Genomic DNA, 25211 nt, shown 5'->3' on the forward strand with positions numbered 1-25211 from the left:
GAAGAATCCCTTTTCAATCCCCAGCAGCACAAACCACCCATTCAAGAGGGTCCTCTGACCCTCAGTGGAGCATTTTCAAATGCCAGGAAAGCTGTTGTGGGGAGCATAGAAAAAGGGAAATCAGCTTCCACCAGCCTCATTACATGCGCTTAACTCCAACCTTACAGACAATAACGAACATGGACTTAACCCCATAGATTTCAATAGATCTACTCTGAGTATGACTTAGTTGGATATCACCATTAACGTTAGGTGCTGACTAACTTCCGGCTACAAGGATTGTTAGTAAAGTTGTTGAAATCTAGTATTTTTCACTTACTTTCTGCTATGTCTACAATGTCCCACTATCAGGAATGTGTTTCTCAACTTTTAAATGTGAACATTCTGCAATCAATTGGAAGTCACCATGCTTGGCACATAGCTGAACATTTTTTTCCTTTCCATTCTACCTGATGAATTCTATAAAATGTTAAAGCTTCCCTCGCCCTACACATCCTTAAGTTGATAAAAAAAATTAAAAATCCCTTTTGTTCTGAACATATTTCTGAGGGCAGATTAAACAAAGGCAAAACACAGAGCACATGTGAATTATACCATCTGAAACAGCCTTCAGATATATTATATTCACTTACACAGCATACAAATGATAAATTATCAAAAACTATTCAAAATCATCGTAAATAACAATCAAATAATAATACTGAAAAGTAGAGGCTGTGACCTGGCAACATATTTATTATTTATTGAAAGCATGTATCTTGCTTTTTTATTGGCTTTTTTAAAAAAAGCACTCAAAAGTATTTTTAACAACGAAATTAAAACCAACAGCCAGCACAAAATGTATGCTAAAATGAAGCAGTCAAAGAGACAGGGAGAGCAGATGTTGGGGCATATAAAACAGCAACACAAACACATACCTGTCCTTCAACTCCAGTTAATCCTGTGTCGCCCTTTAGGAATCACAATTTCAGAAGATATTAATAAACGGATGCTGAGTTATTGCTATGCTGTTTCAAATCTACAAACATAAGGCTAAACTATATAAAAAATAAATATTGTATTAAAATGTCATATGCTAGAGAAATACCCTCCAAAACACAGCTTCATGCTAGCCAAGCATCTAGTGATATGTAATATTTATTGATGCTGTTATCTAAGGGCTCAAAACATTTTCCCCAAACTCACTCTGTAATTTTAAAGGAAGAGGAAAGAAGGGCACCCTATTTCAGAGATATGTGCCCTGTTTGGCTCCAGATCTATTAGTATTACTCTGCTCAGAAGGTGCTTTTGCTAAAGGAAGGTAATGAGGCAATTTTTGTCAATTCTTTTCAAAAGGAAAAAAGTTTTACCTTCTGGCCTGCAGTACCTGATCTGCCACTTTCTCCCTTCTGACCCTTTAAAAAAGAGGCATTACAAAATAATTATTTTAATTATATGAAAAAGTGTGTGGTTTGCATTTATTAACATGCCCCTTCCCCCAATACTTCAAAACAGCTGGCAATTGACAAGCCAAAATCATACAATACATCCACTATCTGTAGAAAACAACAACCAACACATCAGAAATGTAAAGGTGTTATCATCTCCAAGGAGATGTATCACCACCACAAAAAAAGTCTCTTTTTTCCACAAACCTCACTGCCAAAGGTGGAAAGACTGGTAAAATACTCTCTGATGCCATCAAGCAGATAGGCAGAGTAATCTTGGGGCAAGCATCCTTCAGATGTCCTGGAACTAGGCTTTAGTGCTTTAGAGATGAAAACCAGTTGTTTGAATTGCAAACTGAAGATATGTGTGGCTTTTTTTCAAGGGGAACTCACAGGAACTCAGTTCCTGTACCTCTCAGGTGGGCTCCATTGCTATTATAAGAGAACAAGGGAGGTGTTCATGGTGAGTTCTGGCACCTCTTTTCCTAGAAAAATAGCTCTGTATATGACATATTTTGGTCTTGAAAGGCAGCACCACATACAAAACATTACATTGATCAAGAATTGGCATGTCCTTCAGTCAATCTTCTGTTATTTTACAATGGTCAAATATTCCATGAAGGTGAAGATAAATTGCCTGTTTTACTCAACTGCCTTTAGGAACTAAATTTTGTTTTGAGTAGTAGCGGCTTAATTTCTCCTTTAGAAATCAACCCAAACCTAGCTGGGTTATTAAAGAATTATGTTTCCGTCCATTTTTTAAGTTAAAAAATATTACTGTAATAAGATCGTAACTTTTCATTTTCAGATTGATATGGTTAATCCTTTAGATCAGGGTTTGGACTACTTATATCGAGGTTTATTCAAACACCATGACTGCACCATGATGCTGAGGAAAATTCAGCATGCTTGATGTGATCTGTGGCAGGAGTACCGAACATGCTGCCCTCCAGATGTTGCTGAAGCACAACTCCCATCATCCCTCACTATTGGTCATTATAGCTGAGGAGCTGATGGGAGTTTGAATCCAAGAACATATGGAGGACACCACATTGGCTACTGCTTGGTCTGTGGGACATACCATGCTCTGACATTTTTTTAAGAGTAATTATTTTCATTTAAAAATATTAATGCCATATAGAGTGAACTATCTACAGCGAGCAGGCATTCCAAGTTATTTTAACTGTTGAAAAGTTTATACCTGGATGCCTCTTTCCCCAATGTTTCCTTTATCTCCCTGAAAATAAGAGAAAAAACAACTTCTATTGAAATGTAAGTTACAATGATTATGAACACAGGTGAAATAAAAGCAACACACAAGTATAATATATAAGTAATAATATATGTAACTACACTAGAGTCACAAAACATCAAACTGTCAGACACAGAGGCTTTTTCCAACTACACAAGATCCCTGTGATAGAAAATGAGAACAGAAATCTTAATGTAAGTGTGTTTATGTTTGTGGCAAGGCACTGTGCAATCTCATGCACATAATGGCCACTAGAAGTCTCACTAATCCAACTGTCCAAGAATGGACAACTTTCATCTAGAATCTCAGTCAGTAATTTCCCCTCTATCTGTTTCTTTGTGATAAAATAATAATCAATTGTGCTTCTCTTTGATCCTTGTCCTCTTAATGCACTGATTTCTATGGGTCAATATTTTTTAAAAAAAGTATGAATAAGAGTAAAACACAAAATGTCAGTAATATTGTAGATAGTAAAACACATGTATCATTTATAAAATTGGGGGAAAAGCATAATGCTGTCATTGTCCTCCCTCCCCAAAAAGTTATGTTTTCTAAATATTTCATTTAATTTTACTAGCTGTTATATAATAAAGAAAAACTTTTATTTTAATTGTCTGTGGTCCCTATTTCATTTCTTTAGCACGGATAAACTTAAATTAATTTGAATGAAAATCATTATTGTTTAGACATGTCTACCCAGATGCTTAGAATGTTGAGGTAATTTTAATCTGTTTTAGTATTTTGTATCTTTTGAACTATGGTTGTAAATTTTCCTTGATTTTACTGCTTTACCTTTTGTAAAGGTAAAGGGTCCCCCCCCCCCACACACACAATCAAGCAGTGTATAAATTTTATGAAATAAATCTATAATAAAATAAACTGTGAAAATTAACCCACTGGCATGTATCTCACAGTCTTTGATTATAAACCATATATAATCCAGTCCTTGATTGTTCTTGTATCTTCTTTTGAAAGAACTGACAGGAACTAAGGAAGTGTATTGCCAGAGAGTAAGAGGTATAGTTAGGATTGTGTCTATTTTTCATTAATACAAGTTAGCAGAACAAGCATGGAAACTGGCAACAGACTCAGAAATTGTGATCCTGAATGGGGGTAATTGTTATCTAGTTCTCATAAGGTAAAGGTAATTACCATGCATTACTCTTATCAGGGTGCTTGTAAAACACAAACCACTTAGCAGTTATTCCATATATCACAGTGTTTTAAACAGCAGCAGACATACCTTTAAACCCCGTGTGCCAGGTATCCCGGGATAGCCTGGTTCGCCTGAAGTACCTGGTCTCCCTTGTTCTCCCTGAATAATACAACAGCTCTATAAATCTGAGATTATATAATGAATGATTAAAGTATGCATTGCTTTAACCATCCTATATGTACCAAAGAAAAATCACCAATATTTTGCTTTGCTGTTAAGCTTTTCTTAAGCCACTGAAAATACTAATCTAAATTAAGAAAAACATTGAACTATTTTACAAAGACATTGAACTATTTTTCATAATCCATTTATGAGCAGCTCTGCCCATTGGTGAGCGAAGGAAGGGTTCTGTACCTCCTTCGTCTTCTTATTCTCCCCTACGTATATAACTCCAGCCTCCACATTTGGGATGTCTCAGCAAAGAGTGGTTTGGAAATACACATTTGTAAAGATAACCTGTTTTGCAATCTTTCTTTTAAAAAAACAACAACAACACAGACAACCATGTTGATTGACTGAATAGGTGTTTATACATGTCAGAACAAAGGACTGTTAAGACATAGACCCAGTTACCATGTATTGGCACAAGCAAGCAAATATGTGGATTGCTGGAGAAAAGATAACAGCCACTTTGTTACTCCTCTGTTCCTGCTGCTACCATGCCGTTTGTGAGCTAAGCTATGGTTTGGCTTAATATTATGTCTGAACCAAGGCTCATGGATTGTCTCATTCCATGAGGTCAGGTTGAGATGTAATGCTAAACCAGGGGTCTGCAACCTTTAAGACAAAAAGAGCCACTTGGACCGAAGGAAAAAAAACTGGGAGCCGCAAAACCATTGCGACATTTAAAACAGTGAGGAGTGTCGGGGCACAAAATGGGCCTCTTCCCCTCGCTAGTATCCGCCCCGGAGCCGCGACAAAGAGCCACATGCGGCTCCGGAGCGGCGGGTTGCTGACCCCTGTGCTAAACCAAACAATGGCTGATCTCAACAGCAGCAGGTCTGGAGGAAGAGCAAAACAGAGGTGATCTTTTCTCCAACAACCCACACATTTGTTTGTTTGGCTTACAGTTAAATGTGAAATGGACCAACGCAGGAAACCATGGTTTCTGGCTTTGAGCACAAGCTACACCATACCATGGGTTCCTGTGCTCTCCCCTCCTCCTCTTTCATGCCTGGAAGGATAAGCCACTGGATCACAATCATAGTGTAATCCATGGATCAAGTTCCCAACTACTACATGAAAGTTAGTTCATCAACTAATCTGGGCAGGCTTATATTGTGATTTAGACCAAGAATGTTAATTTTTCTATTAGTCACTAGTTGAGTTTTCGTACGGAACAACATTATATTGATGCTCTCAACACAAAGATGATATCATTACAAATTGAATCTTAGCCACATTTACCTTAATACCTGGCACTCCTGATTTCCCTTGCGGCCCTTGTTCACCTTTGCCACCCTGTGAATATAATGATTTTGACAGGTTGATGAAGCAACCATTGAAGTCACTTGGGAAGAGAACCACCTACATAAACAGTTAACTTACAAGAAAAAAAAATACCTGTCAAACTGTGGCTGAAACTAGGCAGAAATTTGAAGCTTTTGAATTCTGAACTGTTAAGTAGTTCTACTTCCCCCACGTATAATAAGGCTGAACAGTGACACAATTCATTTTAACATGGTTGTGGAGCTAGGTCCTTTTGGAAATCTCCAACAGCAAAAAAATGTAGCAAAATGGTGAGAACTGAGTGGTTTGAATATGTGTGACTGAGTACATTTGTGTGTGAGAGAATGAAGAATGAATAGCCAAAGTTCACACATTAATTAATAAAAGGGGGCTCACATACTGTGAGAGTCAGCAAGCCCCATGCCATGACCCAAAGTCATGTGGTTTCCTAGTCCCACCCACTATCCAGTTCTGTGGGAGTTTGAGGCTCGCAAGGGATATAGGCAATGTCATGTTAAACTAGCCAACTAAATAGTAAATAGAACTGTTTTATTTTAATTCTGGGGATTTCTCTTATGTGTTGGTAATTCATTATTTGTAGTCTTTTGTTTTAAAAAGTTATTAACTTTTCTTTTCAGAAAGAATAGGAAGGAGGGGGAAATAGAGGACAGAGAATATCAGGATCTTGAAGAGCTCAAAGAGCTACCTGGTGGCGGAAATATTCTCTTCCTCAGCAGGGAGCCAGACAAAATTGAAGCCTTATATAGGTCGACAAGGCCTGGAATGTGGTAGAGGCTGTCTGTCTACCTGGAGGAACTGCCTATAGGTTAATGGGCCCTTGCCTCATTTTTCAGTCCTTGACAATATGAGGCTAGGGAGACAAAAGTACGACAGAGAATTTATCATCTGAGCAGAGGATGATGGCAGGGTTTTGTCTTCTGATCAGAAGGACCTCTAAAATGTACTTGGTGGTTCTTCCCCTGAGAAAACAGCCTGAATTTTGTTCTCATCAGAATCTTCCGCCATGTCACCATTCCTGGGTCATCATGGCCAGTAGTGGCTAGCAAGGTGGGGCTGCTCACCTGGCTTCCCAACACTGAGTGTCACTGCCAGTTAGGGAGACAAGCAACTGAGGTGATGGGGAGCTCAGAAGAATGTAAGCAAAGTGTTTAAGCCAATCTGTTGCCTCCTTGCCACCTCTTCTCGAGTGCTCTCAGTAACCGGCAGCAAAGCTCAGCACTGGGAAGCCAGGTGAGCAATGGTAAGCCAACCATGCCACCAACTGCTACTGGTCATGGAAATGAACATAGATGCTGATTTGGGAAAACCACAGACAGCCCAGGAGCTGGTACCCTGATCAGACAAGCTTCCCTTTGCAGATTGTGTCAGCTGGGCTGTACATGATTAATATGTGGACATCAGGAGGCAGCACCAAGGAGTCATGTGACCTCAAGGGTATGGCTAGAAGTGAGGCCTCGCAACCCCTTTTTGTGCATGGAGCCCTTCATGCAATTAATGTGGGAAGGATTTTTCTATTGTTTCCACCGTAAGCTACAATAAAGTGTCCAAAGAAGCATTCGTTTCTCACATTAATTTACTGATGTCGCCACGTTTTCCAGAACTTTGTTCCCAAAGACTAAGCTCAATATGCTTACACAGCATATAGAGCTCCTTATATGTTTTAATTCCCTCTCACGTTCTTAAAATTGATGTCTGCAAAAGCTAAAATCCCAAGGCATTAAACATTCAGCCTAGAGGCATACAGCATACCTTCGGCCCAGGCCCTCCAGGTAAACCCAATGATCCTTCAGGTCCAGGAAGACCCTAAGTAACAGAAATAAAAGTCTCCAGTAAATATCAGAGGGAGAGCCTGCCCAGTCAAATCTTAATAGATATGCAAGCTGTGTCTTGATCTTAAAATTTAGGGACAGAATTAAGCATATACTTCATAGAATCATAGAATTGTAGAGGCAGAATAGAGAGGTGCTTCCCTTGACTGGAACACTTGGCTTCTGTTGATGCAGCCTAGAACAGTGTTAGCTTTTTTAGCTGCTGCATCACACTGTTGACTCGTGTTAAGCTTGTGGTCCACTAAGACCCCTAGGTCTTTTCCATATGTACTACTAGTAAGCCAGGTGTCCCTCATCTTATATTTGTGCAGCTGGTTCTTTCTGCCTAAATGCAGGATCTAACATTTGTCTCTATTGTATTTTATTCTGTTAGTTTGGCCCCAGTTCTGCAATCTGTTAAGGTCATTTTGAATCTCGATTCTATCTTCTACCCCTCCCAGTTTGGTGTCATTTGCAAATTTGATGCACATCATCTCAATTCCTTCATTCAAGCTGTTTATAAAGACAATGAACAACAATGGGCCCAGGGCAGAACCCTGCAGCACCCTACTTGTCCCCTGTTTCCAGGATGATGAGGAACCATTAGTAAGCACACTCTGGGTTCGGTCAGTCAACCATCTACAAATCCACCTAACAGTTACCTCATACAGCTCACATTTTACCCACTTACTCGCAAGCATATCATGGGGGATTTTGTCAAAAGCCTCACAGAAATCAATATACACTACATCCACAGCATTCCCCTGATCCAGCAAGTTTGTAACTCTATCGGGGGGCGGGGGATGAGTTTCGTCTCACATGACTTGTTTTTGAGTAACACATGCTCACAGATTGTTCAATTTGTTCCAGAACCTTTCCTAGTATTAATGTCAAGCTGACTGGTCTGAAGTTACCTGGGTCTTCTCCCCTCCCCCCTTTTTTAAAAAAAGATGGAGACAATATGTGCACACCTCCAGTCTGCAGGGACCTCTCAAAGATTATAGAAAGAGGCTCTGAGATTACATCTGCAAGCTCCTTTAGTATCTTTGCGTGCAGCTCATCAGTCCCTGGAGATATGAGTTTTGTTTAAAGTAGCAAGGTGTTCCTTTACCACCTCTTGCTATCTTGGGCTGCAGTTCCCTCCTTGCATCATTTATTCTGTTATCCCCAGGCTGGGCACTGCTTTCCTTTTGGGTCAAGACAGTGGCTAAGTAGGTGTTGAGCACTTCTGCCTTCTATCACACAACTGAAGTACAAGGAATTGAAATAAGGATCTCCCTGTGAGTTTTGCAAGGTCATAAGAGGTAGCTCTCTATACTTTTTAAAGAGAAAATTCTACTTTACTAAAAACCTTTTACTTGCAGAGTATGTGGAAACCTTACGTATGAAATCTTAAGTGATGAAACAACAATTTAATAAATAAGATAAAATGTATTAAATTGTTGTTTCATCACTTAATAGATTTCATATGTAAGGCTTCCACTTGAGTAAAAACAAAATAATTTAGCCATCACTGCTTCCTTTTCCAATATTGTGGCAGATAAATCAATAAATTATTGAAACTGGCAACCATAATGAGGATAATTGTTACTTAATAATAATTTATTACTGAATTTCCCTAATGTATTACATATAAACTGTCAACAGGATTTCCATCTGTTCTTTTCTGGAACAAACTGTGTGACTAATAGAAGGAAAAACCAACTCTATATTTTGGTCAATTTTCCTTTGTGGCACTCACAATATTCAAATATTCCATGCATTGAGAGTACATCTATGTTTAAAAGGGAAATAGAGACAGAATAAAATGGGAATAAACTGGTAATTAAATGAAATGGTTTGGTAATTAAATTGGTAATAAAAATAGTAATGAATCCTCCAGGAAATGAATCCCACAAAATTATAGGAACCAGAATAGCTGTCAGTTAAGACATTAGGAAAATAGAAATTATATTGGAACAAAACAGCACAGGGCAGATCTAAACCTGGAACACAGGCAATGCAAAGCTTTCAGACAGCAATTACTAACAATAAAAAATATATAAAACTTGTGGGATATTTAAGGTCCATGTTGCATGCTACCCCAATCTCCAAGCAGTGTGAGATTCCAGGGATTGTTTCCAGCAGCTTACCCGGGGTTTGTGTTTCCTTTGGGAATAAGGCATGGCAGAGTGTCTCTATGATATTTGGCTTATTTATGCATTAATACAACCTGAGCCTGCGATGGAGGGGTTCACAGCATCTCCCATTGCCACAGCCTTGGATTCAAACAGACATCAAACATTGCTCTCTGACTCTTAATCCAGTTTACTGCCTTTCCACTGGCTCACATCACTGCTACTTTAAATTCTGCAACTGACTTCATCTGTTGAGGAAAGGGCCCCCACCCATCTCCCTTCCTACTTAATCCCCCATCACCTCACCAGGAAGCTAGCTTGGCTATTTCCCAGAATTAGAAGTCTTGATTAGCTTTTAACCTTTGTTGGATCCAGAGATTAGAGGGGTCTGCCACCCTCCACCAACTCATAACAGCCTACATACATGACTTCAGCGTTATTTACTACTGAAAACTGTTCCTATTTTTCTCCAGGAAAATAAAAGTTGACAGGCAAGTTGCTGCAACATGCATGGACAATGTTATATGGAAAGAGTTGCAGGATGAATGGATGGATGGATGGATAAATTTGCAAGCCTTAGGTTGTTTCTCATAGCTTTCCACAATTGTGAGCAGAATTTAATTCCAATCCACGTGTGAACTAATTTTGTCATTCTGATGCAAAGTTCCTGTTTGTGCTCCAGAGCACACACAAGAGCCTACACTCCATTTGGCTTCCTTATTGGCTTGGTGCAGAGTTAATGCTAGCAACCTAAATACATGAGGAGATTAGGAGCATGCCACAAGCTCACAAGCTTGCTCTCCTGCCCCTCTTCTTTCATGAATTTTCTCCTCCTTACATCTACACCAGTGACAACCCACAATTACCTTCTAAAACTAAAGGATATGAAGTAGACGGCATCCCCGGTGAGAGCTAGGAGCAGTGCAAATATAATGCATAACAATATAACTCTAAGCAAAGAAGACTTGGAGTGATTTTCAAGCGGAAGAGAGAGCATATAAACACACACACAGCACGCTTCCCAGCTCCATCTGCTGACCAAGGCTGGGAGGTGGCCAGCAAGATGTCTGCGCCAGGCCACTGTCTCCAATACTCGCAACAGCAATCTCTTAGTGCCATATTATATATATCAAGGTTTCAGCTGATTAAGTCTATCGTATGAGTAATTCAAACAGAAGTCATATTCACAAGTTGTAAAGCTGACTAAAGCTCCAGCTCCTCCAAAACCATCTCCACCAACAAAATGAAAGATGCACCACTTGCCATCAGTTCTGAACTACACTGATGAGGCCTAGCATCTGCTGAAAATTAATACCATCCACTCTGGAAAAGAGATCATTTGTGGAAGTTATTACCAGATCAGAACAGAGGCGCCTCGTAGTTATAAAAGAGCTTAATAAACTGGAAACAATCGCTTTCAAGTTCCCAAATAAATGGGTGACATTTGTCCTCTTGAAAGCTCACACGCAAGCCTTTCGAAGGATCTTTGGGATACCAGACAGCTTACCCTTTTTAGGGGAAGTTTACACACAATACTCACCGTAAATGTAATACAATTCAGAATGGTGTGCTTACAGTATTGACCTGAAGTTTCTAATTCTTGAGGCTTGATTTAGTGCAGTTATATTCAATGGACTGTAACACTAGACTTTTTTTTTTTAACAAACAGAATATTGTTTGTATTTTCTGCAGTAATATGATCAACGAAGTCGATTTGATTATCAAGTCCATACTGTACATTTGTCCCTTTGCTTAATTCAGTCTTATGAACTTATTGATTCCATAATTCTATTTTTTAATTTAAAAAAAACTGTTAAAATACAATACCACAGACATACAGGTGTCCCTGGTGATCCTTTAGTTCCTTCATGTCCTGGTGGTCCAATTTCACCCTAAAATGCAATAACAAATTTCAAATAAATTCAGTATTTGTAATATGAATTCCAAAGAATACCCCATTTTACATCTACACCAGCGGCAACCCATGATTACCTTTTAAAACTAAAGGATATAAACTAGACTGTATCCCTGGTAAGAGCTAGAATTCAGCATAGTGCTAAGGAGATTGTTATATCAGCACAATCTCTCCTCCCCCCAACACCTTGCCTGCTGTTTCAGGGATCTTGCCCTCCCCATCCATTGACAGATGTCTTCCATCAGTGAAAGGGGCATCAGGGACCCCACCCAAAGAGTTTATGCAGTCACAGAATATATGTGTGTGTGTGCGTGCGTGTGTGTAAAAATTGCTGTATTATAATTTTATATATGAATACCTTTTCTCCCTTTATTCCTTGAACTCCAGGGATCCCAGGCATTCCCTTGAAAAGAAGTTGAAACATTTTGAAAGTTAATGAAGCAACATTATTTAAGGTTGTCACTTCGGGCTGCTTACACATTTACTGTGCAGGGTTCCCATAGATACGGGTATGGAAACAGGCAAACACACACCTTCCATCATGCATATGAGGCAACATGAGGTGCAAGATACATTTGTGTGTGTATGCACCCCAAAATTTGCTTAGTCCATCACAATTTTCAAGCAGAAAAATCACACTTGATCATAAACTTGTGCATCCTGACAACTTTGCACATTGCTCCTTATGATGAGAAGGCAGGGTACAAACTCACTCAGTGAATTGACAAGATTCTTGAACTGTGTACATACGAAGCAGCCCAGAATGATTGACAATGCATATAGAATATAGCATTTGAAATCTCTAATTTCCGCATCACCAGCTACAGGTGTATTAATATTCTTGCCTAGACTTTACTTTGCTGAACAGTTTGTATCTTCTGCTTCTAACCTATCAAGTTATACTACCCACTTTAAAATTGGTTCAGTCCTTTGGCATTAAATATCACTTCTATCAAATGCTATATTGGATTTTATTTTATGAATGTTTTATCTCTGTGTATATGGCACTTTGTTTGTTTTCTTGGTTTCAGAAAGCCCGCTACCAGTAAGCTTCTTGTTTTTTTGTATGAAACTTCCTTTTCATTTTTTGAAATACTGGCCTGGAGGAGAATATATTTTTTAAAAAAATAAATCTAAAAAACAGCTGGTTTATCTGAAGCTCCGGTTGTGGCTAGGTTAGTCATCTTTTACTTTTCTATTTGGAAAATTTCTGAGAAACAAGACAGTTATTCCTGTCTTGCTCCTGTGAGGATTTTCATTTTCATTCCCATTTCCCACCCCCACTGTAGCTGGGGGATGCGTTGTGACCCTTCCCTCCTACACCAAAGAACACTGGCAGGGGAATACTGAGAAAAGTACTCAGTGTCTCTACTACCTGATTATAATGCTTCTTTTTGGTTTGGCAATATTGCCCTGAACTATCTCCCCACACTGTATTTCTAGTGACTCACTCAAATGACCACCAAGACACATGGCAGCTACCATAATTTGGATCAGGCCACAAGTGAGCCGGTCACATGGCTTGTTTTATATCTCCTTGCAGACACAGATAAGTATGTGACCTGGTGTGTAACACTCTTTGCAACTGCCGCTAGGAAAATTAGAGCAAATTATATAGCCAAGGTAGCCACCAACTGTAAAGGTGATGAATTAATTTGACCCTATCTACATCAAGCTATATTCTAGCTTTATCACCAAACTCTGAATATAATTGTACATTGTATTAATTAACATTATTTTTTAATATATTAGCAGCCATGTGATAATTTTAGCCTATAAATTTTATTGTTTATTGTCTTAACCTGTATATTAAGGTACTTTTATAGCTCTGTTTAGAGTAGGTAACGTCTTGATAATATAAATGTTTTAAGTTTTCTGTATCAATCCAGTAGATTTTCTTTTAATTGTTGAATGATTCCGTGTACATTGTGGCAGCCTTTGGCTATGTGCAATAAAACTGACTGACTGACAAGCGGAAGCTGCTATCATTACCACAAAGCCCTGTTGAAATGACAACACGCAAAACTGATCCTGCTTGTTGTGAACGTGTCACGTGACCTGCTTGCCAAGAATTGTCCTGTACTGGAAGGGCACATGTTGATCTTGTGACCTGGACATAGCCTATCCCATTAGGTGGTAATTATAAAAACACTGAGGGAAATGGCTTTTCAAATGTCTGTAATTTTAAGCACACTGAAGAGGGAGCAAGCCTCACCGACCTCAGCAGCAACAAGCACTGTATTCAGAAGTTAGTAGCAAGACCTAACAGGATTGGAATGACGCTACTAGTGAGAGTTTTGACATTTGGCTATGGAACAACATGAGCAAAGACCTACACCGTCAACAGCACAACTTTTTTGGGGAGGGGGAGATTCAAATATCTGTATTGTTATATATTGGCAACATGGATAGATTGCTACAAGCATTGAGAATCGTTTCTAGAGCAAATTTGCAAAGCATTTCCCAGTTTCTATTGTGTTGACCCTCACAACCCTGTGAGGTAGGTCACTACTGTGTCTATTGTATGGATGGAAACTAAACCAGAGTGATTAACATACACATCCCCTAGTGCTGAGTTGTGGACTTTTCAGCACGTCAAGCACAGTAATGTATACGAAGGTTCAATCTGGAATGGCAAACTGGTTCTTTGAACAGGCTATCCTTTCTGGACTGGACCCAAATGCAAAAGGCAGAGTTTGACCTAACCAGCCCATCAGCAGAAGCCCTGTGCATGGACCTCTGGGTCCCCCCCCCCCAAAATTGGCTTTTTTGAGAGCACCCCCCAGAACATAGTGGGGGGGAGGAGAGATATCATTTTGTCTGGCAAGCTAGAATGTTTGCACAGGTGTAACGAATGGAACAGTGCAACACTGAATTCCACCCGAAATGTTGCAGGCTAAATATAAACAAACAAACAAACCAATTACTGCAGAGAGATGCTGCAAAGCATTATATGAAACTATGAGTTCGAAATATAAATTGAAGCTGGGAACTCCCGCAATTCAAGAAATCTCGGCGTGGTGCAGAATTTCTTGATGTTGACTCTTCCAAATACAATAGCAACTGGGCTTCATGCCCATGAATTGAGCTAAGTAAGGTGAAAACACATTTTGTCTAGCTGCCTTTGCCAGGGAAAGAAAAGAAAACTAAAATGCGCTTCAGAGCAAAGTAAAAAATAAAAAGTAAAAAGCAAACAAAAATCAACAAAAGCCATGTGGCACATTAAAGGCTAACAAACTGTATTATGCAACAAGCTTTCATGGACTAGAGTCCACTTCATCAGTTGTAGGAACGTGGTGGTAAGATTGGGGGGGGGTATGGTAAGCAAACACAGAATCAATGCTACAGCAATTATTCTTACAGAGAGCATGACTGATACAGGACAAATAAACACAACCAACAACAGTACATCAACAGGCCCATCTACATGTTATACTGAAGGGCCCAGGACTCTCCATTTCTCCCCCATTGTACATTTTCAATTTATATTTTTCTTCAACAAAATATATCCTGCCTTTCAGCCCTCCATGGGGCCCCAAAGCACCTCATAACCAAGTTAAAAAATGTAACACAATGTGAAAATAATAAACAGTAACAGACCTTTAAACCAAAAACAACTAAAAATAACTAACAGTAGCCCTGGATGAAAATCTTAAACCAACCCAAGGCTTGGCAAAAATGAAAAACAAGTTCTTAACATAATCACAAAAAGCCAATCGGGACCTGCTGAGGTAAGGACAACAGTGGACAGTGGGGTGGAACTGTGCTGCCCATCTGACTGTCCTCTGGCTAATTCACTGCAGCATACCAGGCAGAGGGCAGAGGGCAGAGGCAATGGCAAGGCTGGCACAGTGCAAAACTGCCAATCAAGCCAACTCAGTGCTCCTGCCAGATGCAGAAGTGACTGTGCCAGAGGGAGGTCAGGAGAGCAGCAGAGCTCCATCATGCCATCTGCTCCTGGGCAAGAAGATCCACAATCTGGGTTCCACAACCAAAAATTCCCTGTTCTGCATTTTAAGAGACCAGGTTTCTGGTGGCAAAGGAGCAGGCAGGGTCTTGGCAGACTCATGAGGAAAAAGGAGTTCCTTCAAAAAAAGCTTGGACTCAAACCAGAGCATTAGATTTAAAAGCCAGTGCCATGAACTGAATTCACAAATTATCTGGTAGCCAGTGAAGACTGAACAAACCCAAGTAAGATGTTCTAAAAAATGAGGCCCAGGCAACACTTTGTAAATTAATCCATAAGTATTTTCTGGCTGATTCACCACTACATGGACAAAAAGAGCAACAGAGATTTTTCATTTTCTTAATTCAAGGTTTTTCATAGTTCCAACATTCTCCTAAAATTGACCTGCCCCAATATCCTGTAATCCATGAACACCACAACATGGTATTAAACGTGACTTACATTATTTTGATTTTAGGTGGGGTCATAGCCAATAGGCTTAAACCCAAGTGTTTTTCATTCATTCATTAGCTTTAGTTTTCTGAGGAATTATTGTAATTCTGATAGCTGGTTTTGGATAAATGCGGGGTCACCAGCAGCAACAGCAAAATAGTGAAATTCACCTTCAAAAAGTGAGGTCACACACACCGAAACAAGTTGTCCTTTTTGTATCTTCTATGTAGCCCACTTCAAGGAAGTATCCAAGTGGAGAAGTAAAGACATGAAGAGAATCACCAGGGACAAAACCTCTGACCCCTCCATCCCACTTTCATCATTCCAGTTTGTGGAATGTTCCAAAATGTGTAGGGATCTTCCATGGATACAACCAGCTCCCCGCCTGCCTATAGTTACGTATCTTCCATGATTCAGCAACTAACAAAGATGCAAGGTGGAAGGGGGCAAAACCAATATGTTTGTTCCCACTGCCCTCCTCAATATCCCCATTTGGATAATGCGCAAAGAAGGCTGATTCTGTTGGTATAAACATTTGTATGAAGAACAAGTGATGGAAGAATCAGTCATCATCTGGATGGATTTTATTAACAGGCCAGACACATTTACTTTTTCCTTCAAAATTAAATTTCCTAGTTACACAATATCTCTTCCTTGATACACAGAAGGCTGGCAGGAGAATAACCAGACTATGGAACATTTGGCAAGAAGATCAACAATGAAAGTTTCAAACATAGCATGAGCTCTCAAACTGTGGGGTGAGCCTTAAACGGGTTGTGAAAGACACTGAGAAAATGGGCAGAGAGATCCAGTGATGGACATGATCCTGCAACAGGGGGCTCTTCCCTCTTCCTACCCCGCCTCCCACCTAAAACTGTGTAGGTTAAATGAATAATCCCTATGTAGTATTGGATATTTGACTGGCCCATTATCAAATAATGAACCAGTATTTTTAAAGCATGAACATTACAAGAACCAGTGGCGTAGCGTGGGGGGTGCAGGGGGGGCCGGCCGCACCAGGCGCAACATCTGGGGGTTAGGGTTAGGGGGCGCAAATCCACGGGTTAGGGGGCGCAAATCCATGGGTTAGGGGGCGCAAATTACTTGCCTTGCCCCGGGTGCTGACAACCCACGCTACGCCACTGACAAGAACAAAACAAGCAGAGATACTTCAACCACCAACAGTTTTTATACTGATGCTATTTTCAAAAAAATCAAATTAGCAGCTACTGTGAAACAATGAAACCAAGTTTCGAAAAAATCAGAATGAATTACTACAATGTTAGGTAAATGTTTCTGTAAATACAAACAGTGTACTCAACACCTACTCTATTTGACTTTTATTGAGGAATATCCAGGTCAGCCTATAGTTACAACTGTTTATTTTAAAGAAGAACTTTAAACAGAAATAAAACTAGGGATAACAGTTATTTAAATAAATAGAAGTCAGATTCAAAACAGTATGGGTGGCCCTTGCTAGTGTGACCTTCCCAGTGGTGACTGTTTCTGTGCTTGTTTGTGGAGATGCCTGAGGTAAAAGCAAAGCCCCAGTAGAAGAACCTTTGCCATGCTGCCATGCTTGGTATGGCACCACCAGCCACTGTTCCTGGACACAAACTAGTCTCACTCCTGCCCTTGCTAACTAATGACACCATAGAGATGCTTGTCACAGCTAGTCCACCACCACCTACACATAGTATTCTTGGCTTCATGGAATTCTTGACAGTGGGTGGCCACAGCCAAATTATATTTGACAGGTCAACTGACTGGTGTGCCAACTCTACCCCTAGTAAAGGATCCTCATTTATCTATATTGTAGTTGTTGAAATTATTGGTACCTAATAATTTTAGGAGCAGGTCAGAAATGTCTTGTCCTGTTCCACTTCTAATATTAGTGTTTGATCAGTGTCCTAAATCCACAGATTTGTGCGTGCAGGTGGCACATGGGCCGCCTGTGGGAATTGGAGAAATAGCTCTATTGGAGGCCTGACAAAGGTTGCCTTAGAGAGGGGATTATCTCCTGAAGGGAGTTTCACATGGGCACTAGGCAAGGCATTCAGTCAGTCATTCTTGAACAATACACATCTGGCATTTGTTCTGAAGCCAATATGGCGCCCCTCCAGATGGTAGGAAACTACAACCACTGCCAACATCGGTTGTGGCAGATTGTAGTCCAACATCTGGAGGGCACCAAGTTGACTATCTCTGATAAGGGCAAATAAGATGGCAAGAAGGCAGAATGAAGCAAGCCCTGGAAACGAGCAGAAGAAATGCTGCAGCCTATTATCACCTATGGGAATTAGGCTTTATCCTAATTTTTTTTGGCAGAGCAGCCCCAGTTAGAGAGGTATCTGGATCAAGCCTCTCTGAATTCAGCCACTTTCCTATGACTCACCAATAAATGACACATCTGGAATATCTGGGTGAATCTCCGAAGCAAGCATAGTAAAGTTAATGATTAATATATGGAACATTGAGAAATGCCCTGCACAATTTAGAGGCTGCTAAAATAAAAGTAGTTTCCCATCAGCCTTGTTTTCCTATTCAAATATCACTTACCAGCAGCTGCAAAGGCTACTTAATGTCTGTTCAACCCCAGAAGGGCCTACAAAATTGGGTTTTTCCTTTGCTTTCCGGGTATAGTTTACTCTCTTTCCTAACTTGCATTCATTTTAAGTGACAGGGCTGGCTTGGGCCCAAAGGAAGATGTTCAAGAAAGGCATTCAAAACCCCTTTTAAGAGTTTGCTTCACACTTAAACCATCCTGAGTTCTGGAATTGTTTTAGAAAGCCACTAAACGAAATCTTTACATGCAACACACAGATTCATAGCCCAAGTAAGTTAACAGCCAATGTACTGTATGTGGTTGATTAGAAAGGCAGACGTTACCTTAATTGTCAGGGTAATATTTCTGGGTGATCAAAAGATCAGGCCTATCTTTTAGGCCTTGCCACAAAACTTGTTAAATTCAATCCGTGTCATTAAAAAATACAAATTTTGCAAGGGTTGCATTAACTGAAATGATAAGGAATGCCTGTCTCTAATCAAACGCTAATACAAAACAGATTTTTCATGCAATTGTTAAACCACCAAGGGAAACAGGATCTTTGGAAGCACTACAAATGGGAAAAGTGCCACTCTCTGGGAGTGTTAGAATAAATTGTATGGAATAATTCATGATTCACTGGCTTAAGGGGAAAATAGCCATTGGGGAAGTCCTTTGTAGAATTAACCCTATTCAACAGGACACACATCTCCAATATATCTTTCTTTTCTCTGTACAGAAGTTTTCTGCAAGAGCAACAGGGATAAACACCACTTTTAAACAGAAACTCAAACGTGCCATTTTATGTATCTGATCTCTGTTCAAAAACTTAAAGAGTCTTTGGAGAAAATAAATATCCTTAAAATCTTTCCTTGGCTAGTACTCAGACCACCATACCTGCTCTTGTTGTTAGCTATATCTTAACACCAATCCCTTCATCTGCTATCACTACTATTGATGACATGTCTAGTCTGCTGCTCTTCAAACTTTCTTACTCAGTTCTCTTCTGCACTGGAAGAATTAGCCATTAAAAAAACTTGGGCACAGTCCAACCAATGGCCCAGCAGTCTTAGCATTGTATCCAATGGAATTCCATTCGCACTTCTGGACTTCCTCTTCCTCTCCTACCCCCATGCCCTCCCTATAAGCCCCCCAACATCTGCTTTAGATGATTGGGGGACACATCGGAGCAGATTCACAGAGAGTGGACGGTGCAGAAGACAGGAGAGCCCCATTCATGAGTGGAACAAGACACTGGATTCAGTCCTGAAGAGTTACCCTCAGGTAACATGCTTTTAATTCCACCATATGGCTTTAAATGTGGCTACCATTAGCCACACTGTGCTGTCTGCAATTATGAGCAGATTTGTGCATAGGAAAGAGAGGTATATAGTGTTTGGTGGAGGCTTCGTCCCTCTGTGCGTATGTGCATACACATACACACATTTGCAATTTAAACCCCACACAGGAGCAGGAGGACTACTGAGAAAACAAAGAGAAGCTAATGTAATGGGAAAGGCCAGAGAGAAGATTGAAGGAAGGATGCAGAAAAGGCAAGAGAAGGAGCAAGTGAAGTTAGGGTAGGCTTGAGGAAAAAGACAAAGGAGGCAGGAAGCTGAGACAAGATAGAAGTAGCTGGAAAGCATTCCAAAGAAACCATGCAGTGCTTTGGCTGAGTGGGCTTCTGTTCCTCATTTATGGCTAGACTGCATCATTCTCAAACATCTTATACATGTGGAAACAACTAGGAACGTAAAAGAAAAGAGAAGAAAGTCAAGTAAAATTATGCAATGCCTGGCTAGATAAAACATTTGACTACAGTAAAATAATCACAAATAGAATTAGAAGTGCATTCAAAAAGGAAATTAAGTGAGAAGAAACCAGATTTTAAAAGAAGCCCACAGCGTGCATTACGTATTTTTAAAATATAAAATTGTGTAAAAAAGTTATATTCTCTTTCATCTCCATTTGCTTCCTGAAAACCAGACACAGCACCTTTTCTTTCTCTTCCTTTCTTTCTCTCCCTATAAATTATTCCAGTGCATAGGAAGTTCAGAGCTACATATATGTTGTAAAACAAATTCCTTGCCAAAAGAATTATGAAATACATTCCTAGTGTAACAGAATAACTGAGCACAATCAATGAGATTAGGAGTTCCTAACTCTCTGTTGAATTCATAGCCATTAGGTTTGTCTGAAAAATGAAAACATTAATCATTCCAAATGATCACAGCTAAGATTGTTTAAGTATTTGTTGCAATCATCCTTTAAAATTAAAAAAAAAAAAAAAAAAACCGCTCATCAAGCCTATAGTCTGGGTCTGGGCAAATATCAAGGAATTAGCTTCCCTAAAGGCTGCACTCATGGAGGAAAAGGGATTCACCATGTTGAGAGACCCAGTGCATGCTGGCTCCACCCGTGCATTCATGTGTAGAGCAGGAAGGTTTGAATAGGGAATCTAGGTGCATTCAGCTGAATACATTTAGACTTCCCTTCATGGTTTGGAACCCTGGGTGGTTGGGGGTAAAGCTGCCATAACCAAAGAAGTTGGAGATTGGACTCTCTGCACAAGTCCATGCAAAAATGCATGAACAGGGTTTCAGTGAACATGCAAAAAGATACCCAGGTTGCTCCTCTACAGAACTCCTCCAAGGGGTATATCAATCCAAGAAAGCTACCATGGGATACAATTTTCTCAAGGAATTCACAGTAACTCAAGGTAGCGAAACATCGCCCGCTACTTTTAAGCCATCTTTGTAGAGTAGCCCTACGTTCTGGAGGACAGCTAGAATGATATAAGGATGGATGTCTCTTCTTTTTAACATCTGCCACCCTTTCTAAATAGAATTTACGAGGTTCCCGATCCAGAACAAGTGCTGCACCCATTCTGACTTCAGTTGAATGAGATGGCTAGACTCAATGACAAGCTGTAATCAGTCTTGTCTTAATACGGTAATGTCTTTGGCTAACACTGAACAGCTGAAATTAATGAATATTTATTAGGAATTATGTGAGGGTTTGTGTTGTTTTAAAAAAAGCTCATCGATTCATGGGAAAACAAGAATTGAGTTATCAATGAACATACATGAAACTGAAATGGATCAGAAATAGACAATCTGTCCATTTCTAATCATATGCAAAGCATATTTCCCTAGAGAAACTCTCAGCAGATCAAGTGATTAATGGACTGAATGTATCATGGGATATCCCGTGGGCCTCAAAATTCCAAAGTCTGCCTCTGGATATATTTTGAGGTTTGCTTTATTAAAAAATATACTGTGTGACCCACTCAAATGCATATCCTTGGTTGTTGGGCTTTACCATCATATTCCGGAACACAAATTTCTGTCCAGATCACACACATCACTGTTTCTCAGATTACTAAAATATTTAGTCTTTTACCATCAAGCATAATAATGAACAAATCACAGGCCCAGTTCAGACATAATGGAAAGCAATGGTTAGGTCCAGGCTTGTTCTCATTAACCACAGTTCAGTTTTAGATGTCACAGAGAACTGTGGAAATGAAAGCCTCTGGTCTCCGCCTTGCATGCATCCAAGAGGAGGAATGCACATTCATGTAGTGAGAAACCATAGTTTCCACTTACATCAGAAATTGTATTCCAATGCATCTGTTATTTTGCAAGTTCAAATATAAGAAAGAAGATCTGAAAATCACATGGCAACTTACCTACCTGGTTATATTTTTGGATTTATATTCTACCTTCTTACAGACTCAAAGGGGCTAGTGGATAATAAAACACAGACCTAAATTTTAAGGACTTAAACAATTTGCATCCAAATTTCACTGGCAGAAGAATAACATTGTTTGTTTATAGGGAATACAAACATTGATTTTCCTGGCACCAAACATGGCTGAAGTCAGCACAATGAACAAAAATGCAGACAGCGGTCCAGGCATGTTCCTCAAGCATCTCCTACTAGCAGAGATTTTGGACATGGAAAGGTATCATATGTTTCTACTGACCCAGTTTTTATCCTCACTGTACACTAGTTTCAGACCACTGTAACTACATAATAATTTCTCTGATGTTCGTTCCCAAGAATAACTGTAAATCTAAGTGTTTGAAACAACCTAACATTTAAACACATATATCATTTTGAATTATAGGCGGAGTGGGCAATACAGTTAATTCAACTTTTTTGTTATATATTTAGTAGTCATTATCTAGGACACAGAGACTGCTGATCAGAAGAAGCAAGTTCCAGTTCTCTTGCTCATCCAATGTTTATGCATCCTAGTAACTATGAGGTCACTCACATTGGCAGAATCTTAATTTGAAGTGCAGCCTCAGAATTTATTTTTCCCAAGCGCAGGTGCACTCTGGTTATGTATGTCAGCAAGTGAATTCAGAGAACCACTTTCTCTTATCACTAGAGAATGGGGGGTGGATTCAATTCAGTTCACATTTAAAGCTGAATCTATTGAATTTGTACTTTCCAGAATAATATGAGAAGAAGCCAAATACAGTCATTGCACAAAGATGCCTATATTAGCGAAAAGAACATAAAAAAATGAATTATATTAGGAGAAATTGCTTGCAAAAATACAAAACTGCATAAAAATGTGCTTGTTAAAATAAATTCACACAAAAATGCTGGTGGGGCTTTTAAAAAATATGTGTTTCTGCAAATTGCTACCAAAATATGGAGAACTGAATTTAAGATTGGAAAAATGAGAAATGGAGAGAACCAAAAATGACAGATCCCTTCCATCTCTGCTCATCACACTGTGAGATCCTTACACTGAGGTCTACATAGAAATGCAATGCAAACCTCTGTTTATTTACTCAGAAGTAGGTCCCACTGTTCCCTGATTCTAAGCATGTATGTATGCATGTGAGCCACTATTTTGAGGAGGTCTGGTTCATGGGTAAGCCTGATCTACTCATCAGTATAATAGAGCAAACTGGACTCAAACTTCCTTGACACCAGACCTCTAAAAACATATATTTCCAAGAAAAATGTAGAACCCCTGCAAAACTGTAACAAAATATCAGTGCAAAATATAACTGAAGAATAAAACATTGGGGTGGACTTACAGGCTCTCCCCGTCGTCCTTCTAGTCCTGCAGAACCTGGTTGTCCAGCTTCTCCCTTAATATTGATGACAAACAGTTAAAATTAGTTCAAAATATTAACTGGTTAAAATGTTTGCCTTTCAGTGCAGGGCTTTATTTCATAAAAGGACATGCACTTTCTTCAGCCAATATAGAGGAAATGAGCAAAATCTGCTGGAAAAGTATTACATCACCATGAATAGCTTCCCACTGCCCCAAGCCATTGTTTCGGTTATCCTCCTGCACTCATCTGAGTTGCAGACATTGCACGAGATCCAAAGAGGTGTCTTCAGACTACTAGTCATATCTTAAAGCTCCTCCCTACTACAGCCTCTCATCCTCCCCACCCTGAAGAGCTGCTCCTGAATGTCAGAGAACCCTCTGGGAATGGCATCCAATACAGGCTAAGTGGCTGCTTTACTCAAATTTCAGAAACACACATATGCAGACATGGTCCTTTAGATGTAAACCCTCATTATTTTTTTGGAATTGTGACTGCACCAGTCACTATTTTTCTTTGAACATGAGAACGAAGGAAGAAGGTTGCCTTGCTCGTACTTCGACATATTTATTCAAATCTAAACAAACTGATTTGAAAGGCTGACTTGGCAGCCTTGGCAGTAAAACTAACTCTGGGCATAATGCTGCCAAACCTCTTCTTTTTAGGGAACCTGTTAAAAGCCTGGCTGTCTTTCTGTCTGCTAGCTGTGATGGTTCATTAGCTGTGATGGTTCATACTGCAGAGCCCTTAAGTCACTGATATCCATTGTAAGGGAGACTGGGGTACAGTGGTTAGGTTGTCGGACAAGGGCTGAGGAGACCCATGCTAAAATCCCCACTCAGCGATAAAGCTGAGAGTGGATCAGTCACCATCTCTCACACTAAACATAACTGACAGGGTTGTGAGGATAAAACTGAATTGTGGCTTGAATTTAAGGAAAGTGTAGCCCCGGCTTGAATTACCAAGTGAGATCCTTCCTTTGCAACCACAGCTTGACTCACCTCTGAACAAGAAGGGATGGTGCAAATTAACAGTGACTCCCTGACAATTAAGAAACCAGGAGCCAGTCTCAGAAATGCTGTGATCTGCCCTCACCCATCCCCAAAGTAGATACACTCCTTCCCCTTAAACCATGGTTAAGCACTGTCAGTGCCAACATTAAGGCTGTCCAGTTCCCTTTCACCCAGAATTCAAATCTGCAGTTTAAATTACATTTCAGATACTACTGTGAGGGGAAATCCTAGCTAGCCTTAACCATGGTTAGCACTGGTGCTGAATGACTAATTGCTTAGCTGTGGTTAAGGACTGGATGTGTTCTTCCTTCTGCAAGGGGAAGGAGCTGTGGAATGGGAGTGCATGATCTCAATTGTGGTTCATAATTTGTTAACTATAGTTACCAAAGAGCCAGCATGATAAAAATAGAGCACTGGTTGCCATAAGAAGCATAGCAGTTATGGGGAAACAATAGGGAACATCTTGTGCAGGCTTGATTTAGCTATAGCTTTGAAACTCGGCAACCATGATTCAGAGATTTGCAAATCATGCCTGATGCAGATCTGTCTGCAGTAAGAAGGGTGAGGCTGGCTGAATCTATTTTTTTTGCAGCATTTCTAGAATCAATGGAAAGAGACAGGGGAGAAAAACTCACCCATTTCACAAAGAAGGGTTGCATTTTGGATCATTCCACAGAAGAGGATCCCCATGTGTGTGACCACACAGAGGCCAAATTGTAGAAAGGATGGGTTTGGTGTGCAGCAAAGTATTTCTTACTGTTTCCAAGAATAAATCTGTTTCTGAATTTTTCTAAGAAAATAAGGAAGGCTCCAGCAGAAATCTCCAAAGATGCTTGTAAAAATCCTCTGATTTTGATTACAATAAAGCCCAAAGTAAAGTGGTGTTTTATGGAGAGCAGATGTTCAAAGGCAAGCTGACAACATTTTACTCCAGCAGAAATAAGAGACTACTGCTTTTATAGCTTAAA

The 25211-nt window shown here is 39.8% G+C and overlaps 1 protein-coding gene across 1 annotated transcript in view; it reads right to left on the reverse strand.

Annotated features, from left to right (window-relative positions):
- Window positions 1-25211, reverse strand: part of COL21A1 (collagen type XXI alpha 1 chain) — a 113117-nt gene that overhangs the window by 9628 nt on the left and 78278 nt on the right. The window contains exons 17-25 of the mRNA XM_081857570.1: window positions 23213-23266; window positions 11564-11608; window positions 11129-11182; window positions 7115-7168; window positions 5303-5356; window positions 3923-3994; window positions 2629-2664; window positions 1350-1394; window positions 918-950 (exon numbers count right to left, since the gene is read on the reverse strand). Coding sequence (XP_081713696.1) covers window positions 918-950; window positions 1350-1394; window positions 2629-2664; window positions 3923-3994; window positions 5303-5356; window positions 7115-7168; window positions 11129-11182; window positions 11564-11608; window positions 23213-23266 — 447 coding nt within the window. The remainder of the gene's footprint in view (window positions 1-917; window positions 951-1349; window positions 1395-2628; window positions 2665-3922; window positions 3995-5302; window positions 5357-7114; window positions 7169-11128; window positions 11183-11563; window positions 11609-23212; window positions 23267-25211) is intronic.

This window comes from Podarcis erhardii (genome assembly GCF_964252035.2).
Source record: "Podarcis erhardii genome assembly, chromosome: 3".
Taxonomy (NCBI): domain Eukaryota; kingdom Metazoa; phylum Chordata; class Lepidosauria; order Squamata; family Lacertidae; genus Podarcis; species Podarcis erhardii.